The 17,478-nt window shown below is 50.0% G+C and overlaps 1 protein-coding gene across 4 annotated transcripts in view; it reads left to right on the plus strand.

Moving 5' to 3' along the window:
- NTRK3 (neurotrophic receptor tyrosine kinase 3) overlaps nucleotides 1–17,478 on the plus strand; it is a 347,391-nt gene that overhangs the window by 250,184 nt on the left and 79,729 nt on the right. Inside the window, exons 14-15 of one of the 4 annotated variants that reach the window (XM_066355623.1) lie at nucleotides 1,883–2,017; nucleotides 3,460–5,446. The exons of 2 other annotated variants lie outside the window; for them this stretch is intronic. In XM_066355623.1, coding sequence (XP_066211720.1) covers nucleotides 1,883–2,017; nucleotides 3,460–3,578 — 254 coding nt within the window. In that variant the 3' untranslated portion in view covers nucleotides 3,579–5,446. Of the gene's footprint in view, nucleotides 1–1,882; nucleotides 2,018–3,459; nucleotides 5,447–17,478 lie in introns of those variants that run through there. One more of the 4 variants, XM_066355624.1, reaches the window with a different exon arrangement.

Below are 17,478 nucleotides of genomic sequence, written 5' to 3' on the forward strand. Positions count from 1 at the left end.
CCTTTGCTTCCCTGTGATCAAGCCACCCGTGACCTCAGTGCCAGGGCTCCGGTGTATTTCAGCCCACTCCCGGGTATAGAGTGTTTTTCTCATAGCCATTGCTATGTAAGTGCTCAGCATTACTGTGAGGAGGAACTTTGGGATGACAGACGAATATATTTGAAGAGGAAATGTTGGAAAATAATCCAATAGAGAGCTCCATTTGGTATTGGGCCTTTTATCAAGGCCATAACCTAAACCACTTTATGGAGTTAGGTAATAAAATTATCATGTCAGATAACAAAAGGAAGAAGCAGGGACAGAAAGGGAGGCCTTGAGACTCCTGAGCCTGATGTGTGTGGGCAGAAGATTCAGGGAAGTTTTCGCCGGCAGGTGCTGGAAAGCTGATGGCTCTAAACAACCAAGACCAGGTTTCGGGGGTGCACTGGGTGAAACTTGGACAGGAGGGGGTCAGGAAAACAGGAGGGCTGGGAAGGCTAGACCCCTCTCTGTAGCACAGCCATAGGAGCTGGTCCTTCTTTGGCCACAGCGAATTTTAAAGGACTTGCTCTTGAAGACTTAAACCGCTTTCGGTGCAGTGGAGTTGGCTTCAGAACCTCTTATCTAACCCGTAGGGGTGTTCAGCACCCCTTCTCCCCTCGCCTGTTTTCACAGCTCCCCTTCCTTTCCCAAAATGATCCCACAGTCTCTGGCTTGTTTCTCAGGAAACTTATACCTAGACAGTCCCTGAAGACCAGGCTCTGTTCTGAATTACAGAAGGCTTACAAGTAACTTAGTGCTGGATGAGTTTGGGGGAGGCTGTTGACAGATGGAGGAGTAAGTTAGACATGGGGTCTGTGGGCCACAGTGGGTGAGGTCTTCTTTAGAGGTGTGTCTGTTTCTCTTTGGCCCTCCCGCCACCATCTGTGCCTTTGCTGGTCAGTGGCCGTGGTGGTCCTGGTCTCTCCTGCCCTCCCCCCAGCACATGCCTTTTCCTCTCTGCTCTGGGCTGTTCTGAGGAGGGGAATGGAGGGTTTTGGAGCACTGCCTCTTATGCTCTCAGGCTTCAGCATTAGAATCTTGGAGAGGCTCCACCTGGGAAAGAGTTCCAGAGAAAACAAACTTCAGATCCCGGCTCATGTGGGAAAAGGCTGTGTTCACGGAGGCAGCTTCAGGGCCCTTGGCAGAGGCTAGGACGGGCTTGGCCCTGCTTTTCGTGGATCTGACCTGGAGTTCCAGGGCCCACGGGTGCTGTGTGGCCCCCAAAAGAGATTTCCCTCTAAAGCTGTAATGATGTTTTTCTTAGGAGTTGTGGTCCTTGGGTCCCAGTGAACCAACAGCTTTTGTTGTTCTGACCCTTCATGTCCTAAGACAAGGAAGATTTTAGGTGCCGAACACCCTGTCTCGTCTTCTCCTCTCTCACCCTTGTACAGTTGTTTTCCTCTTAGAGATTGGTTGAATTTCTTCTGTGGGAGAGAAGGTGCCAGAAAGAGGGACCTGCAGAATTGTCACCCAAGTTATAGGGGTCACCCTTCCAGAGCTGGGAATCACTCAGAATAGCAGTGATGGGTACAAGGTCAGGGTGCTCTGGCTCCGGAAGGGGCGCGGGGCAAGCACGCTAGGGAAGGGGTCTGACAGAGTCCTCGCTGATAACAAGCTTTCTCCTCTGACTCCCTTGTGCAGCTCTTTAATGCCTCTGTGCCATGCTCAGAGGACATTGTGTCTAGATTTTATGCCTCAAATACACCAGGTGCCCCTACAGGTAAAGCAATGTGAGTGCAGGAGCTGGGAACAACTGGACTTTTGTTTCTGGCATTGTGAGCTTAAGAAATACTTCCCTGTGTTGTTGCACTTGGGGCTCAATACTGACCATTAATTCCCCCATGTCTGCCTCTTCTGCCAGGGGTCTTTTCAAACATAGACAATCATGGGATATTAAACTTGAAGGACAATAGAGATCATCTAGTCCCATCAACTCACTATATATATGAGGAACCTGAGGTCCAGAGTGGGGAAGTGTCTTACCCAAGGTCACATGGTGAGTTACCTCCTTTGACTTTTGAATGCAGAACAGACCCCTCCCCTGACCAGTGTTGATTCTTAAGATCTTAAGGCCCTGTTAAGGCTCCATATACCCCAGAGGACTGGAGTATGACTGGGTGCCCCGTGTGGGATTAGTACTAACATCCCTTAGGTTAGAGGAGTCTTCCAGGGGAGAACACTTCAGAGGGGTGTGTGAGAGGCAAGAGAGGGACCATGGGTGGAGAGAAAAAGTGCTCACAGGCCTTCTAGGCAGGGTGCCCAGGCCAGGAGAGCCCTTTGCCCCGGTCAGCATGGAAGTTGCCGCAGAAACATCACATCTTGAAACTGACCCTCCCTCTAAACATGAAGTCATAGATGAGAGAGGTTCCCTCTGACTTCACAAATCTGACCCTGCTCCCTGCAGAGGGAGGACTCCCAACATCCAAGATGAGGAGGAGGGGAAAGTCACAGTGCAACCAGTTCAGTCGCTCCCCACCCTGTTCCCAACCCCAGCTGCTGTCCCAACAGTGATGCTGTCCCCATGCCCGCACACAGCCTCTCTGAAATGGGGCACTTAGTTTGTCTGCACACATCCACGCAAACAAACACACTCATTACAGACATTATTTTACCAACGTTATTTTGCCCTGATGTTGACTGAAAAACCTCCTTTTGGAGATGCAGCCAGGAACACCCGCATCTCTGGACACCCCCACTCAGTTCATGGAGTGTGAACAGAAAGGAGCTGAGCTGTCATGGACGTCCTTGCTTGAGACTGCCCATGGCTGGCAGCCCCTGGTGCTCCTCCTCCAGCCCAGTCCCATCCCCTGTAAATCCTGAAATGAGGCGAAGGCTGAGAGATTAGCTCTCACTTCCTAACCCTTCCGCTGACCGAGTGAAATGAGGTGGAAAAGTCGACAAGGAAGAGAAGGTAGACTTGAAGTCCGGAGTTCCCCCCGCCCCAGTGGGGTCCGAGGTGGTCTGTATAACTCCAGTTTGTAGGGTTAGAAATGGCCCTCCAGAATGTAAGTTCTGAGAAAGCATTCTCGGCCCACCCCATAGTCCTCTGGTCACCCTAGCAGTTACGCCCATTCCCACCTGCCCATCAGCTCATCACCAGGCTCCTCCCACTGAGACGAGGCCACTCCCACTCTGCTGACCAGTCAAAGCCAAGCCCCCAAGCGTTTTGCTCACTTTCCTTCTTTGATTCAGTGGAGGCTGCAGCAAAATGGAGTGTTTCCAATTTCTCTGACCATGCTTGGTTTTAAGTTAATTTCCTCCTACCCTTTTGCTGACAGTTTGTTTAGCTATTTCCAGTATATCTGTATCCGTATCTCCCCCCCTTTCACGCTCCCTGTTTCCCCTCCTAGTTTTGATCTTCTTTGGGGGTTTTGGTTTTTGCTTTATTTTGCTTTTTTCTGTTTTTCTGTTTTTTGTTTTTGTTTTTGTTTTTTATAGGTTTCAGAGAAATTATGTTGAATCCAATAAGCCTTCCTGGACACTCCAAGCCTCTTAACCATGGCCTCTATGTTGAGGATGTCAATGTTTATTTCAGCAAAGGACGTCATGGCTTTTAAAAACTCCTTTTAAGCCTCCCTGTTATGATGTCACCTGGGTAGGCTGGGCCCTCAGAGGTTGGAAGCTCTAGGCGTTGTTCTCTTTGGATCCGGGGATGCTAAGTAGAAACTGCGTGAGCCACCGGTGCCCACACCCATTAACACCACCACGACGGGGTCCCCCTCCACCGCTGCCAGGGCCGCCCTTTCCCTCCAGTCACCACTGTGCTCCTTCTTGTCTGGCCTCCGAGGCTGCTCCTGCCACCATCTTTAGAGCCAATAAAGAGAACTAAAACCCGTGCACCAGGAACCATCTTTTAAACGTGCTAGCCACTCTCTTGCTTTACAAAAACAACCCAGCCACCACGAGAAAGCCTGCTGAAGTCCAGCCATGCTCCGGCCTCACGTGCCCTGCTCGGAAGCGTGGGGGTCTCCCTGGCTCACCTCTTGGTCACCTCGTCGCCCGCGGCCTCCATGGGGAAGAGCGTCTAATCAGAGGAGGAGCCGGCGCGGTGAGAGGAGGGGAGCCAGGCCCTGCTGGCACCAGTTAGGTCTCAGAGGAAACAATGGAAACCAGTCATTTTCTATACTTATTTTTGGTGGAGAAACAGTACATTTTCTTTTTTGGACACAGTTTCCCCCTACTACTTCTCTCTGGAACAGCTCACAGTGAGTGTGGTATTAGAAAACTCCTTGGAGAGGAGGATTTCTCTGGGACTCCTCCTTGGCCCCTAGATCTGCAGTGTGACCCACTTTGGCTCTAGGAGATCTTGCCCGTGAATTGGCCATCCTACTAGGACCACAAGGGACCAGGGGACACAGGGACCAAGGCCCTTCCTGGTAGTCTGTGATCCTGGGATTGGTTCTCTTCCCCACTTTCACTTGTTCTTGACTCTGAGAACTTTTGGAACCCAATGGAATCACCATGTCAAGGCCAAGAGGAACTGAAGGGGAAGAGAAGTAAAAATTGGCCTCTTCCAGCCCCTCTCATGGCACCAGTGGAAGTGTCATCCTGTTCTCTGGTCAATATGTGTGTTTGCTTTGCTTGCTTTGACTCATGCCTTTCTCTGTGGCCACCCTCTCCCGAAGAGGGGGGTTGTTCCCCCCATTTTCAACTTGACCCACTGGGGAGAGGGAAGGGATGAGTGTCCTCTGCTTTGACAAGAAAGGCATAGCTATAGAGCCGGAACCTCTCCCAGATTGGCTGCCACAATGGCTGAGTGGACTTTGGGGTGCACCCAGCTGCTCCTGCCCACAGTGCCTCCATTGTGGATGTCAGCACAAGCTGCCCCTCGATGGCTGAGATCCTGGAGCAGGGCCTGCCCTGGAGCTCTTAGGGCAAAATGGTGGTGGTTTTAACCCACTGTTTTGGGTCGCAATGCATAACACTGGGAAACAGATTCTCTGCCTTTGGCAAACTCACCCGGAAGTTAAGATTCCCACTTAGTGTTTTATGTCCTGGGTCCTGTGGATGGTGGCTCTGCACACCAGGTTCCCAGCCTGATTCTGCAGATGCTTTCATGGGGTTTAAAACCACAAAACTCTCAAAGTTCTTGCCCGGTGTCTGGGGAGGCCTCCCAGGCACCTGAGTGTCCAGAGTGTCACATGGGATTCTGTTCTCTCCGGGGCCTTGAGGTGTGTGCCTGTCCAGCCCCTCGCGGCTCCCGCCGTCCCGCCCCCATGGCTTCCCGTCAGGCTGTTCCCACTGTGTCCTGCCAGCCCTGTGGGCCAGGCCTTCTCCTAAGTGTGGCTTTAAGGAGTAAGCCTGAGGGTGATGTTTTTTAATTATTGTAATCATTACCTCATTTCCAGCCTCCCAGGCTCCATCCATCCCAGCATCTTTTATTCTGTCATTCTCTTCACCTTGTGCTATGACAATGGGGCGTTGTGTTTCCACAGAGACTTATAGGAGTGTTCAGTGTATAGTTTCTTAATAAACACTTTATTTTCTAATGAAATGACTGAATCAGACCTCTTATTTGGCAATTTTGCAAAGAATATTGAAGATACAGAATTCTAAGCTACCCACATCTTCTCCCCCATTTTACTGTTAATTTCTTAAAGACGTTTCTTAGCCCAAGTCCTGTTTGCAGAGGTGTTTACAATCCGTTCCAATGGTTGTTTTCATTGAGACCCCTTCAGATAGCTCGGTCCACTCAGAGACGTGTTTCTTCATCTTACTAAGAAGGAGTCAGAGGCACAGAGAGGTTGACGGTTCACCCGGGGTCACTGAGCACAAGAGGCGGAAGCGAGATTCACACCTGTCTCCCCCAGACACCATTCAGGCGATTGAGTCTCTGGCCTCTGGTGGCTGGGGGCCTGTTGTGTTGTCCAAGCAGCCCAGGCTTATGGGGGTCCTTTCTTCAGAGCAGACGTGTAGAGGGGCTGGAGAGTGAGGTTGAGGGATCCTTTATCTTGGATGCACCAGCAAGCCAATGGGATGGGCGATGTGCTGTTTCTTTCCTGTGGGTCATGGGGATGGGGCTTTGCCCAGAGGAAGAGGGGGTAAAGGCTTTTACAGGCCAGCCTGCTTATCATTTATAGAGACACCCCATGCACATGCACATGCGCACACATACACACACAGACCAGACTCAGGGGGACCAGACTCTCGTGGTGGTCTCCTGTAGGCTGCCAGAAGAATGCTAACTGGGCTTGTCTGGTGCTCCTGGTCCCCGGGCCATGTCACAGCCAGGAAGGGTGAATGGCCTCTGTAAGTTATACTATCTTCCTTTAAGGAGGCAGGGACTGCTCCTAGACATGGGAGATCTGGAGCAAGAGTGGAGGTCAGGGCCTGGGGACGGGCTCCTGCCTGGACTTGGACCCCTCACTGGGTCCCGGCAGGCTTTGAGCTCGCTTGCTTAGGAAGTCAGGGTGAGACAGTCAAGAAAGGTAGGTAAGCTCAAGGTAGATGCTGAGCAGGGAACTGCCCAGGTTAGTTTGGTTCTTTTCTCCTCACCTCCTCACTTAATCTCCTGGTTAAGTCTAGTGTGGTTGAGCTCCCCCCCCCCACCCCCGAATGGAGGCCCCTTTCCTCTAGAGTGACCTGGGGAGGGGGTTGCCCAGCTCTGACTTCTCCTGTTCTCAGTAGTCCCAGGTTTGGAGCAGGGATGTCCCAAGGATAGGGACTATCCCTGGGACCATTGGGCTGCATGGGTTCAAGGGAACATTTTGTTATTAACACAGAGAGACTTAAGCTGTTTTGTTCCTGTGTTAGAGCCGGCTGATGCACGGGAGGAGAGGTGACAACCAGACACAGTCCCCGAGGAGGTGGGAGGGAACACACCGGGTCAGGAGGAGGGCCGGGCTCAGCCGTGTGGAGGGACAGGCTTCCTGATGTAGCAGGAGGGAAGAGGGAAAGAGGGGGGTAGAGGTTTGAAGGTAAGGAAGTGGGGGGTTCTTGTCTGGTGGCTTCTATTTTGCCTATGAAGTAGAAGGCAGCGCCCTATGCCGCCAGTGAGAAGCAGAGTTGAGAGGCTCTGAATTAGCAGCAGGAGAGACGATGCAGATGGCCAGGAAGCCTGAGAAGTTGCTGGAAAGAACGAGGAGCGGCTGAGACTGGAGAGCAGTGGTCAGTGTGTAGGACTCTTCCATGTTTTCCTGCTGGGCCTGCTGTCCCACGGCATTCACCCCACTGTTAGGGGCTCCAGGACAGTCAGAGCTGGCCCAGGGCCGACCTGGAGTGCTGAACTCAGCCCAGAAAGGTGGCAGCTTCGTGCGAGGAGGCGCAGGACCAGAAAGGCCGGCGGCTTCCTGACCTGGGTTTGCAGTCTCACCCACAGGGTTTCACAGTGGCTTTACTGGACTTCATCTTACATATAGACAACAGAGGTTCACAACTGGCACAGGCCCTGACCCCGAGGTTCTTGCCGTGTGCTCTCTGAGTCTTCATTCTGGAGGGAGGAGCTGAGGGGGACTGGTCTAAGGCCTGTTCCTGAAGCTGGGAGACTGGGGGACTGTGCCCTTGGGAAGGGGCAGGCCAGTGGTGAACTCAGGTGCATCGCCTTTCCAGGGCGCAGTCCGGAGAGGACCTGATTCTTCCGTGAGGGTCATGCACCCAGGCCCTAGAGCTGGCTGCCATGCTGCAAGCATGGCTCCCTGTGGAGCATCAGAAATAACCTTAGTGTCGAACTTACGAAGCACTTACTCAGAGCCAGGTGTGTTTTCCCCACGAGGATGCTGAGGCTCAGAGAGTCAGCACCCAGCCCAGGTGTTCACACCTATGCCCGCTGACTGGCACTGACACCAGCCCTCCCTGGCCTGACAGGGAAGTGCTCTTGGCTTTTCTGCCATCCTGAGAGATCCCCACCCGCATTCCTGAGATAAAGTCTTTCAGGGGCTGTGAGGCTAGAAGCCATGTCTACACTCCTTCTGCAGCCACCTGAACGGGGTGACTTAAAAGACTTCCCAGAGGAGACCGTCCGTACTGTTCTTTCTTCTCCCTTTCTAGCATTTAGGGACCCTGGGGGCCTGGAAGTGTGGTTGGTCTTAGGTCCAAGACGAATCACCGGGTTTGCCGTGGGTGAGGTTCCCAGACAGTGGTGGCACCTTCAGTGTTGAGGCTGACTTGTTGGAAGAGACACACCTGATTCTCAGGATGACAGGTGAGGCTGCGGTCTGGGCGGTGTGAGCAGCTGCTGCCAGGAAAGGAGGCCCTCCACCCCTCACCCCCCGTTTGAACTTTTTTCACCCCACCTCAGAGGCCTCCCGGTGTGTCTAAGCTCAGCATGTGCTTCTCACCCATGGCAAGAACAGATGCTAAGCATGTTTAATTTGGAAGTCAGGAAGCTGGCCTCTGGGCTCCCTCATCTGTTCCTTCTTGTGTGGGGATACCTTTCTGGGGCCAAGCAGCCACACCATCGCCACCTCCCAGGCAAAGGTGTGACCTCAGCCCTGTTCTGGGCCACAGCACCCCCCTGACTCAGCCTGGTTCCTGAAGGTCAAGCCCGGGCGCAGGTGGAGCAGAAGCAGCTCGGAGACAGGAGTGAGAAGCAATGGAGGCTGTGGCGTTAGGGACACATGCAGCACAGGGCCAGGCAGACCCAGGCAAGGCAGCTTATTCTATTGCTTCCTGCATGACACCAGACTTGGATTAGGCAAAGAGCTTTGTCCCTTTAGGCTTACTATCTGAGCTCACACATGGCTGCCAGGGTGACTGAAGGTTCAGCAAAGTGAAGGAGGGGCAGCCCTGGCTGCCCTGAGGTTCCTCGGGAGGACAGAGGGAGAACTCTTCCCGGTTACAGTAGCCGGTAACGGGGCAGCCAGGGGGACAAGGTGATGGGGAGCCTGGTTTGCATCCCATTGCCCAGCCCCCGCCCTCCGGCCCGCCCATCAGGCTCGGCCCACCCACCGCATTCCCACACTGATGAATGCTGGGATGTGGGCGAAGCTGCCTGCAGCCTCCAGTTCCCTTGCGTAGCTCTGATTCAGCATCTGCCTTTAGAAATCTCACCACCCCTGCACTTCCCACCTCCCGAGAAAACAGCCTAGGTCTGAAGTGTAGTCCCAGAGCTAAATAAGTCTCCTTCATTCCGACTTGAACACAAAAGTGAGTTGAAGGAGACATGCTTGCAAGAGATAGGGTCCTTTGTCTGTTTTGGGGGTAATTCAGACATTCCATAAGGGTTCTGAGGCCCGTTTGGGTAGGATTTAATCCCAAGTCCTCCTCCTCGATGGGTAACACTCTCCTAAAGTGACCCCCTGACCCCCTTGCTCAGGGGGATGAAGTCTAAGGCCTCTCTGCATTTTGTCCCTTTCCCATCAGGACACTCTCTGCTTGTGCCATGAGATATCTGGGTGTGTACCTGAGAGGGTAGGTCTTCCTCACCACCCTGACTTTCAGGTGCATGTGAATACATTGCTGAACACTGTGTCTGCTGTAGGGGTGGGGGTGGGGAGAGCTGGGGACAATGAGGGAGCTGTTGAGACAAGGCTTTGACTGGGGCGTGCTGGCTCCCATGCGGCAGGAGGATCTCTGAGAAGCAGAGGATACTGATAGCTCAGCTCAGAACCTGTGTCAAAGGCCTTCAGCCCAAGGCATGACAAGCTAAGTGCAGGTCCTATTTGGAAAGGAAAATGGAACTACTTGAGGTAGAGAGGAAAGACAAAATCCCCAAGTTCCCAGAGAACAGCCAGAGCTGTTGAGAAATCCTGGCTGAGGGCTTTGGTGAAACTTAAGCGTAGAAAACAGGAGATGCCTGAGCTTCCTCCACAGTACCAGAGACGGCCCTGGTGTCTCAGGGTCACGGTGCCTTTCCACGACCCTGTGCAAACAGGAGCTGCGCAAGGCCTCTCTGCTGCAGATGAGCCTGACTTTGATCTGGCTGAGCGTGGAGAGAGGGGCTTGTGGCATGAGACAAGAAGAATGGAGCTGGCTGACCTGCGAGACAAGGACACTGAGCCAGTTGCCCTTTAGCCCTGCCCAAGAGCAATGTTAAGAGGTAGCTGAGAATTTGGAAAGAGGGGATCAGAACACCCCACTCAACTGTGGAGAGGCTTTGAGGACAAAGGAGTGAGGCTGCCCACAGGTATGAGATGCAGGGTGGTGGTCCCTGACTTGTGGCTTTATGGTGGCCCCTGACTTGTGGTTTGAGGGACAGAGTGTCATGTCAGCTTAGAAAACCCCACCACGCCTGCCTTTGGTAAGGACACCAAAGGCCCGGTGGTCGATGACAACCAGCTTGTCTTGTGGCTCTCCTTCCTCTCAGTCCCTGCCACTCCTGTGCTGTTGCCATGGCAGCAAAATGAAGCCTGGCTTTGCCTTTGGGGGCCTCACTGAAGTGACTCCCCTATTTTTCTTTAAAAGACACGGTCTCCATTTTCTTATCCCAAGTTCATTCTGCAGTGAGAAGGGCAAGGACCGATTCCTGGTAGAGTGACTGCATCGCTGTCAAATGGGCCCTGGTGATACTTCTTTTATGGAGCGCTGAAATGCCACCAGCTTTCATACTCGGAAGCTCACGCTGGCGTTATTCTTTTAATCCTTGTGTTGTTTTAGAATTGCATCACAATGTTCTTTACTCTGCAGCAGCCCCTGACCAAACATCATGTAGTCTTGACCCCCAAATGGACTTCTTGGGGAAAGAAAGGGTGCAGGGTTGGGGGCAGGGCTCACGGATGCTGTTAGAGGAATGGTGTCTGTGGGTGGTCTGTGACATGTTTCTCAGTTGTGTAGGCCTAGGGAAATAACACTTCACACAGCCGGGTTCTTGAGGATGTCGGGAACACATGACATGGAGAGTCCTTGACATTGAAGCTGACAGTGATAGGCTCCATGACACAGGAGACTGACCCCTGGACCTACAAAGGCTCTGTTACTTCTAGTCTTTCTGAGCACTGGCCAGACAAGCAGTCTCCAGATCTGTCTTCCTGCTGCCAAAGTCAAGAAGAATGAGCCCTAAAGTCTGTGTGTGGGGCCCTCCTACAGTCATAGGGGGACAGAATATTCCAGAATATGGGCTAGCTGCTAACTAAGTTCAGCCATTGTCTTATATGCACATCAAAGTGTCAGCATTCCTTTGATGTTAATTCTGAGAGAAACTCATACAACAAAGAGAGAACAAATCTCAAAGCCATTTTTGTCATGAGCGTTAGTCTCTGAAAGCTCAGCCTGGCAGAGAGGACACAGCCAGGGTCTGTGACTCTCTCTGGTGGCTCCCACCTGAGGGCCACAGCTGTGGACCGAAGCCTTTTACTTCAGAGAGGGCAGAGGCAGAGCCAACCAGTGAGAACTGAGTCCATAAGGAACAGAGGCGCCACCACCAACAGAGAATATATTCTGAGAGTATCCTTCCTGGGAGAGTTTAAATTCTTAGTCCATGTTTGAATGGCTCATGGAACCGTTTGGTCGTTACCGCTGTCAATTTGACATTTCTTCCAGAACAGGCAGTTGCTGCCTAGTATCTTTAACACCAAATGGCCAGTCTGGTCTCACATTTTTAGGAAGATGTTTTTGGGTCAACCACTTGACCAACTACGGTCTCACATGAATTAATAAGTTTTCTGGCCAAAGAAAGCTTCAATTTCTGCAATACGGTTCTCTCTTAATTTGAAATCCCTGACTTGAGAAACCTCTTCCTCTTCCCCTAGTTTCTATATAAATGCTGTTTTGGGGATCAAGTGTCCTTGGCCGGGGCAATGCTCTCTTTTAGTCTCCTGAGATGCTGAGTCCATCAAATAACTGTGGAGACTGTTGTGCGGTGTAGCGTTCTCTTGTAGATTCATCATGCCTGTAAGAATATTCAGTGCTCTGAGAAGTCCTGCTTTAAATCTTTGTATCCTACCACTTTCCAAATCCAGTTGAATATAGAATGCTTTTTGTTTAACACCTGTTAGTAGACTGTAACACACACTTTAGGAAACTCTGGGTTACAATGGGGTGAGAAGCTTCTTAAAGAAGAACTAAGTGGGGTATGTTTTAACCAACCACCAACCTTCTGATATCAAGATAAACAACACATGCCAGCACCTCTGCCCAGTCATAGGCTCAGTCCCCACTCCTGCCCCCTGCTGAGCACAGAGGCAGAAATGATCTGGGAGCTGCTGGGCAGGTATAGGAAACCTTCACTGGGATATCACAGAGGAAAGTGGTAAGTCGTTTCACATAGAGCCTAATCCCAGCTACCCAGTGATAATACAGAAATGAAGACCTGGAACCCAATGTCACCACCACCTCCAACAAAATGATGTGGGTAAGTTACCTTTCCTTGTTCTGTATTTGTCTCTGAGCTTAGGTAAAAGACCCTGCCTTGACAGGTGCCCCAAGTACCATGTCCCCATGAGTCACTATTGGTTCTTGAGTCCGGCTCTCTCTACTTAGTGTCTTGGTGTATCGACCGGGAAGAATGACTTTTGCCCCTCCCCCATCCACCCTCCACCTGCCCAATGCTGGGAGGCTTGAAAGCAAGGGGAAGGGGTAAGAAGGAGAGAGAACTACCTTTCGGGTGAGGGCTGGTGGATGTCTGTGAATGTGGAGGATTCAGGTGCTTGGGGGTTAATGGACCCTCTCTGTCACAGTTGGACAGGGCCAAGTGGGAGTTCTCGGTGAGATTTTTCTGACTTTGATCTCAAGAAGGCAGCTCTGCCTAACAAATAGTCTGAAATGCCAAAGAATGAATGTTAAAGCTTGAGGGGTTGTTCTCCTGGGAGTTGCCCAGGCCAGTTAGGGAGGGAGAGGAGGAGGCAGAAAGGGACACAGCAGAGTCCTTCACATAAAAATTCTGATTCGGTTTTGTGATATTTAAGAAAAAAAGAAAACTGAATTATTTATAGCACAGAAGACGGCAGCAGGCTGTGAAGACGTGGCCTGGCTTCAGACGACAGTTTGCTTTCTATTATTTAGCTGCCCCATCCTCGAACTCGTAAAACTTTCCTGTTGGTGACATGCCATTGACTTTTCCTGGAGTTACCTATTATTATTATTACTATTGTCATTATTTTAATTAAAGCAATGCCTGTCCTTTGATATGGGAGTTGGGGGGAGGCAGTTTCTAGAAATGATGGTTGCAAGAAGCAGGAGTGACCTCTTTCTCACAAGGTCTTCTTCAGCATGTCCTTCAGGAGCTCTTCCCATCCCATCAGCTTCCAGCCTGTGCCTGTCACACAGGAGTCAGGGGACCCCCACTCCAGCGTGGCTGGGAAGTGTCTTGGTCTTGGCCTGGCCTCCAGTTGGCTGTGTTTAGCTGGGGAAGGGGATACTATTTCTCAGTTGTTCCATCTTAAAAAAAAATGGAGGTAAATTTTGTGTTCCTTTTCTGGGTGTGATGGGTGTATGAACGATACCATGTGTCCAAAACACCTCTGTACCTGGGCAGTCAGGGTGGGGTGGGGGAAATAGCATCTATATTATATGAATGGGAAGAAAATGGAGGTAAAGAAATTAAAAGGGAAAAATAAGAAGTGATGGAAGTTTGGGTAGTCAAGCTAGAAGGAATGGGGTCTTTCCATCTGTTCATTTTGGTCAGTGATATTGCTGAGATGTTTTAAAAAAAATGCTTCTAGTTGATAATCATGTGCTGATGCTGTAGCATGGCTAATTAAAGTTCACTGATAATCTCACAATTGGAGTTCACTTTTAAACTACAAGCTTTAGATGCTCTATGTTCCCTTTCCACAAATAATACATGCGTGCTCTGGTCACTCTCCCACACCCTTGATACTCTCAGAGATGCAAAGAAATGGAGGCAATTTGGGGTGTTCAGGTGAAACTAATCAAAACACAAATCAGATTATCAGTGAACCTCAAAATAAGCAACGTGGTATCTAGAATGTATTTCTTTCATTGCATATATTAATACTTTTGCTTTTTCTCCAGACTTGATTTGTGTTTTTTTCCACCTCAAAGAACCTAGAGAACATTTTGCAGTTAAAATGTCACAGTGACACTCATGTTCTGAAACTCTGAAAATGTACTTATTTTTATACTCAGCAACTCACCTACCTCTCAGAAAGGTCCTCCAAATATTTTCCTCCACTCCCTACCTTTAGTGGTGTAGACACGTGACGAACACTGTTGCTCTAGAGTTTTTCCTCAACTTTCTGGTCTTGGGACCCCTTTTCACTCTGAAAAATTATGAGGACCTCAAATAGCTTTTATTTTATATGGATTTTATCCATCTAGTGTAATTGAAATGAAATCTGAGAAACATAGGAGAATACAAGCAGACACACACATTTTATTGTGCTATTATTATTATTTTTATTGAGAGGAAGAGAGGCAGAGAGACAGACTCCCACATGCACCCCCACTGGGGTCGACCTGGCAAGCCCCCTATTGGGTGATGCTCTGCTCATCTGGGGCCATTTCTCCATTGCTTGGTGACTGAGCTATTTTTAGCACCTGAAGTGGAGGCCACTAAGCCATCCTTAGCATCAGGGCCAACTCGCTCAAACCAATCGAAGCATGGCTGAAGGAGGGGAAGAGAGAAAGAGAGAGAGAAGGAGGAAGGGGAAGGGTGAAGAAACAGATGATCACTTCTCCTGTGTGCCCTGACCGTGATCGGACCTGGGACATCCACATATTGGGCTGACGCTCTACCACCGAGCCAACCAGCCAGGACTTGATCGTGCCATTACAGCAACGATATCATCATATGTGAGGAAGCCCCTGGAAAGTCCATGTGTGCTTGTAAGAGAGTGAGAGTGACAAGTGCACAAACAATGTTAGTAGTCATCGGGAATGATTTTGATCTACGACAGTGTCAGGGACTCCAGAGGTGTTTGTTTAGAACTCGTTTTTAGACCTGCCACTCTACAGGACACTGAGGCATAAGTAGATTCTGAGATCAAGTCTGCATCCTCTAGGTGCCTGTGACTGGCACCAGTCATGCCCTTTGCTCCAAGTTTAGGGCTCCCTCAGAACCCCATTTCTTCATGCAAACATCATCGAGTGCATCACGAGTGCTGACCCAAACCCAGCTGGATGTAACCATGGATGCTCCGTTGCTAGGAGCATGGGAAACATACAATGAGGGATATTATGAAGAAAACAGAGGCAAGTGCTTGCCTGCTCTGGAGAAGGAAAGTGGCTTGCGGTAGCAGTAAACGTTACTGGCTGATTGAAGAGACTCAGCATGAACAGGGTTTGCAAAATCTTACTGGATGAAAGGCAGAAGGATAAAGAGAACTTAGATCAGCATCTTCTAGCCTTCCAGGTTAGGAGTCCCATCGCGTGCATCAGTCACATTTGAGATTGTCTGGGGAGCCTGTGGGGCTTAGCAGTCTTCTACCATAGGAGTTCCATAGGAGTGTCTATTTAAGTTTCGAGATGCTGGACCCTCCCTCAGTCTCCTAACCCCGGCAGCTCTGGTAAAGGAAGGTTAGACTATGACCTGCATAGCGTCTTAGGGAGCCTCCTCTGGTGAGCTGTGTGCGCAGGGCAGGCAGAGGGAGCTGTCTGATCATGGGGTCCTAGGTGCATGGTGGTGTTCCTGCCTCCTGTCTTTTTTATGTGCATGTCCCAGGTTTATTGTTTCTACCCCAGGGATCAAGAATGGCTCTCAGCTTGTACTGAAGAGCTCTTTGTTGCTAGTATTTCCCAGCCTTCACCAGGAAAATGAGGTATTTCAAGAATACCTCTGAGATTATGAACAGGTGGTTCCTGATTCACCCTTGTAACTGGGCATCTGCTCTGCGCTGTACACGGCCGCTAAGTGAAGCAGGTGTATTTCCTTCCCTCAGAAGTCTCATAATCTAGTGGTTCTCAGCTGGGGGTGACTTGTCTCCCAAGGGACGTGGTATGGAGGCATTTTTGATTGTCACAGCTGAGGGTAGATGCTACTGACAGCCCTCACAACCAAGGGTTCTTTGGCCCAAAACATCAACAGTGCCAAGGTTGAGAAGCCCAGCCTAGTGGGATTATAGATTAGTGTCCCTTAATCCTCGGCAAGAGGGACTCCATACTTCTTCATACACAGAGTCCCCTGTGATCTGCCAGGAGTCCAAGAGCCATAGAAAGTGAGTACCCAGAGCTTGTACTCCACCTCCCCCCTAGATCATGTTTCAGGAATTGCCCAAACCAGAATTCCATAGCCATATAGCTCAGCCCACCTCCAGGACATGTGTAGGGCACATGTTTGCCTTCTCTCCTAAGGGTGGGCTGCACTGCAGGGTGTGCTCTGCTAAGGCCAGGCATGGGCCAAGGGGCTGCTGTTTGGGGGCAGCAGAGAGTGTGAGTGTGGATGATTCAAGCTGGGTATGCATGAGGCTCTTTTGCTGTGGGATAGAGAAGGGGAGCAGGCAGACGGCCAGCTCTCGGGCACGACACGTCCCAACTCACAATGCCAAGGAGCCAGAGATGTCTCAGTCCAGACCTGGCCCTTTGAGCTATTCTAAAAATATATTTAACAGGGCAGGAGGATAGGATGCATCTTATTTAACAGTTTGTTCGCTTGATTTTATAATTTTCAAGTCTTTGAACATCTGAGATGGGGCTTCTAATTATTCTCTTATCCAAGGTCTACAAATGTAAGGGGCAGGCCTGATGCGGACAAGTGAGTAATTATGAAGCAGTGTGATGAAATTCCGCATGAGGTAAGCATAGAGGAAGGACACTTGGTTATTAAATATAGTTTTAAGAACACGGAATCGTGACATCTGTTTGCAGCTGTAAAAATTAAAATGGCAGTTCAGGGAACCCTACAATCAGGATGATCAGTTGAGACTTCCAGTGTTCCATCATTTAGAGAGAAATCTATCTCTTGCAGCCTTGGGAAGCTTGATCCCATTGCCACACACTAAAAACCATGGTCTTCTGGCAACCTTAGGCCATGGGAGGTAGGCGTCTCTCCTGCTAGACTGTCTCCTCTCTGGGGCAGCGTTCATACAATGGCATGCCCTTGTCAGGTTGCCATGGAGACTGATCCTGAAGTCTACCAAATTGATTGGTCTTTATTGGGGATCTGCAGTATTTTTTTCTAGATGCTGTGACCAGCAGAGAGAGAGACAGACAGACAGAAGTATGGGCTGTAGCCTGCCATCCCTCGTTCATTGGCTATTGGGAAAATACCTTTCTGTAATAGAGAGGTAAAGACCCTGAAAAAATTGAATGGGAAGGTTTTGTTTTCTTCTAATAACATTGTGTTGTTTTTTATTTTTGATTACAAAAGTAATTTATATTCGCAGTAGAGAATTTGTTGAAATACAGAAAAGCACAATAACACATAAATTATCTACCATCCTATCACCCAGAGACAGCACTGTGAACCTTGTAGCTTCTCGTCTTTTGAGCTCTCTTATGCACATATTTAATTATTTAACAGAATCGAATCATTCTATGAACATGTGTACCCACACTTTATATTGCTACTTCCTTTTTTATAAGATCATTTGCACATGGCATTTAATGAATCTCTTGCAACATAAACATTTTTGTGTAGACGATATATTCACATGGTTCAGAAAATGCACACAACCTACATCTTGT

Source organism: Saccopteryx leptura, chromosome 13 (assembly GCF_036850995.1).
Source record: "Saccopteryx leptura isolate mSacLep1 chromosome 13, mSacLep1_pri_phased_curated, whole genome shotgun sequence".
In the NCBI taxonomy this organism is placed as follows: domain Eukaryota; kingdom Metazoa; phylum Chordata; class Mammalia; order Chiroptera; family Emballonuridae; genus Saccopteryx; species Saccopteryx leptura.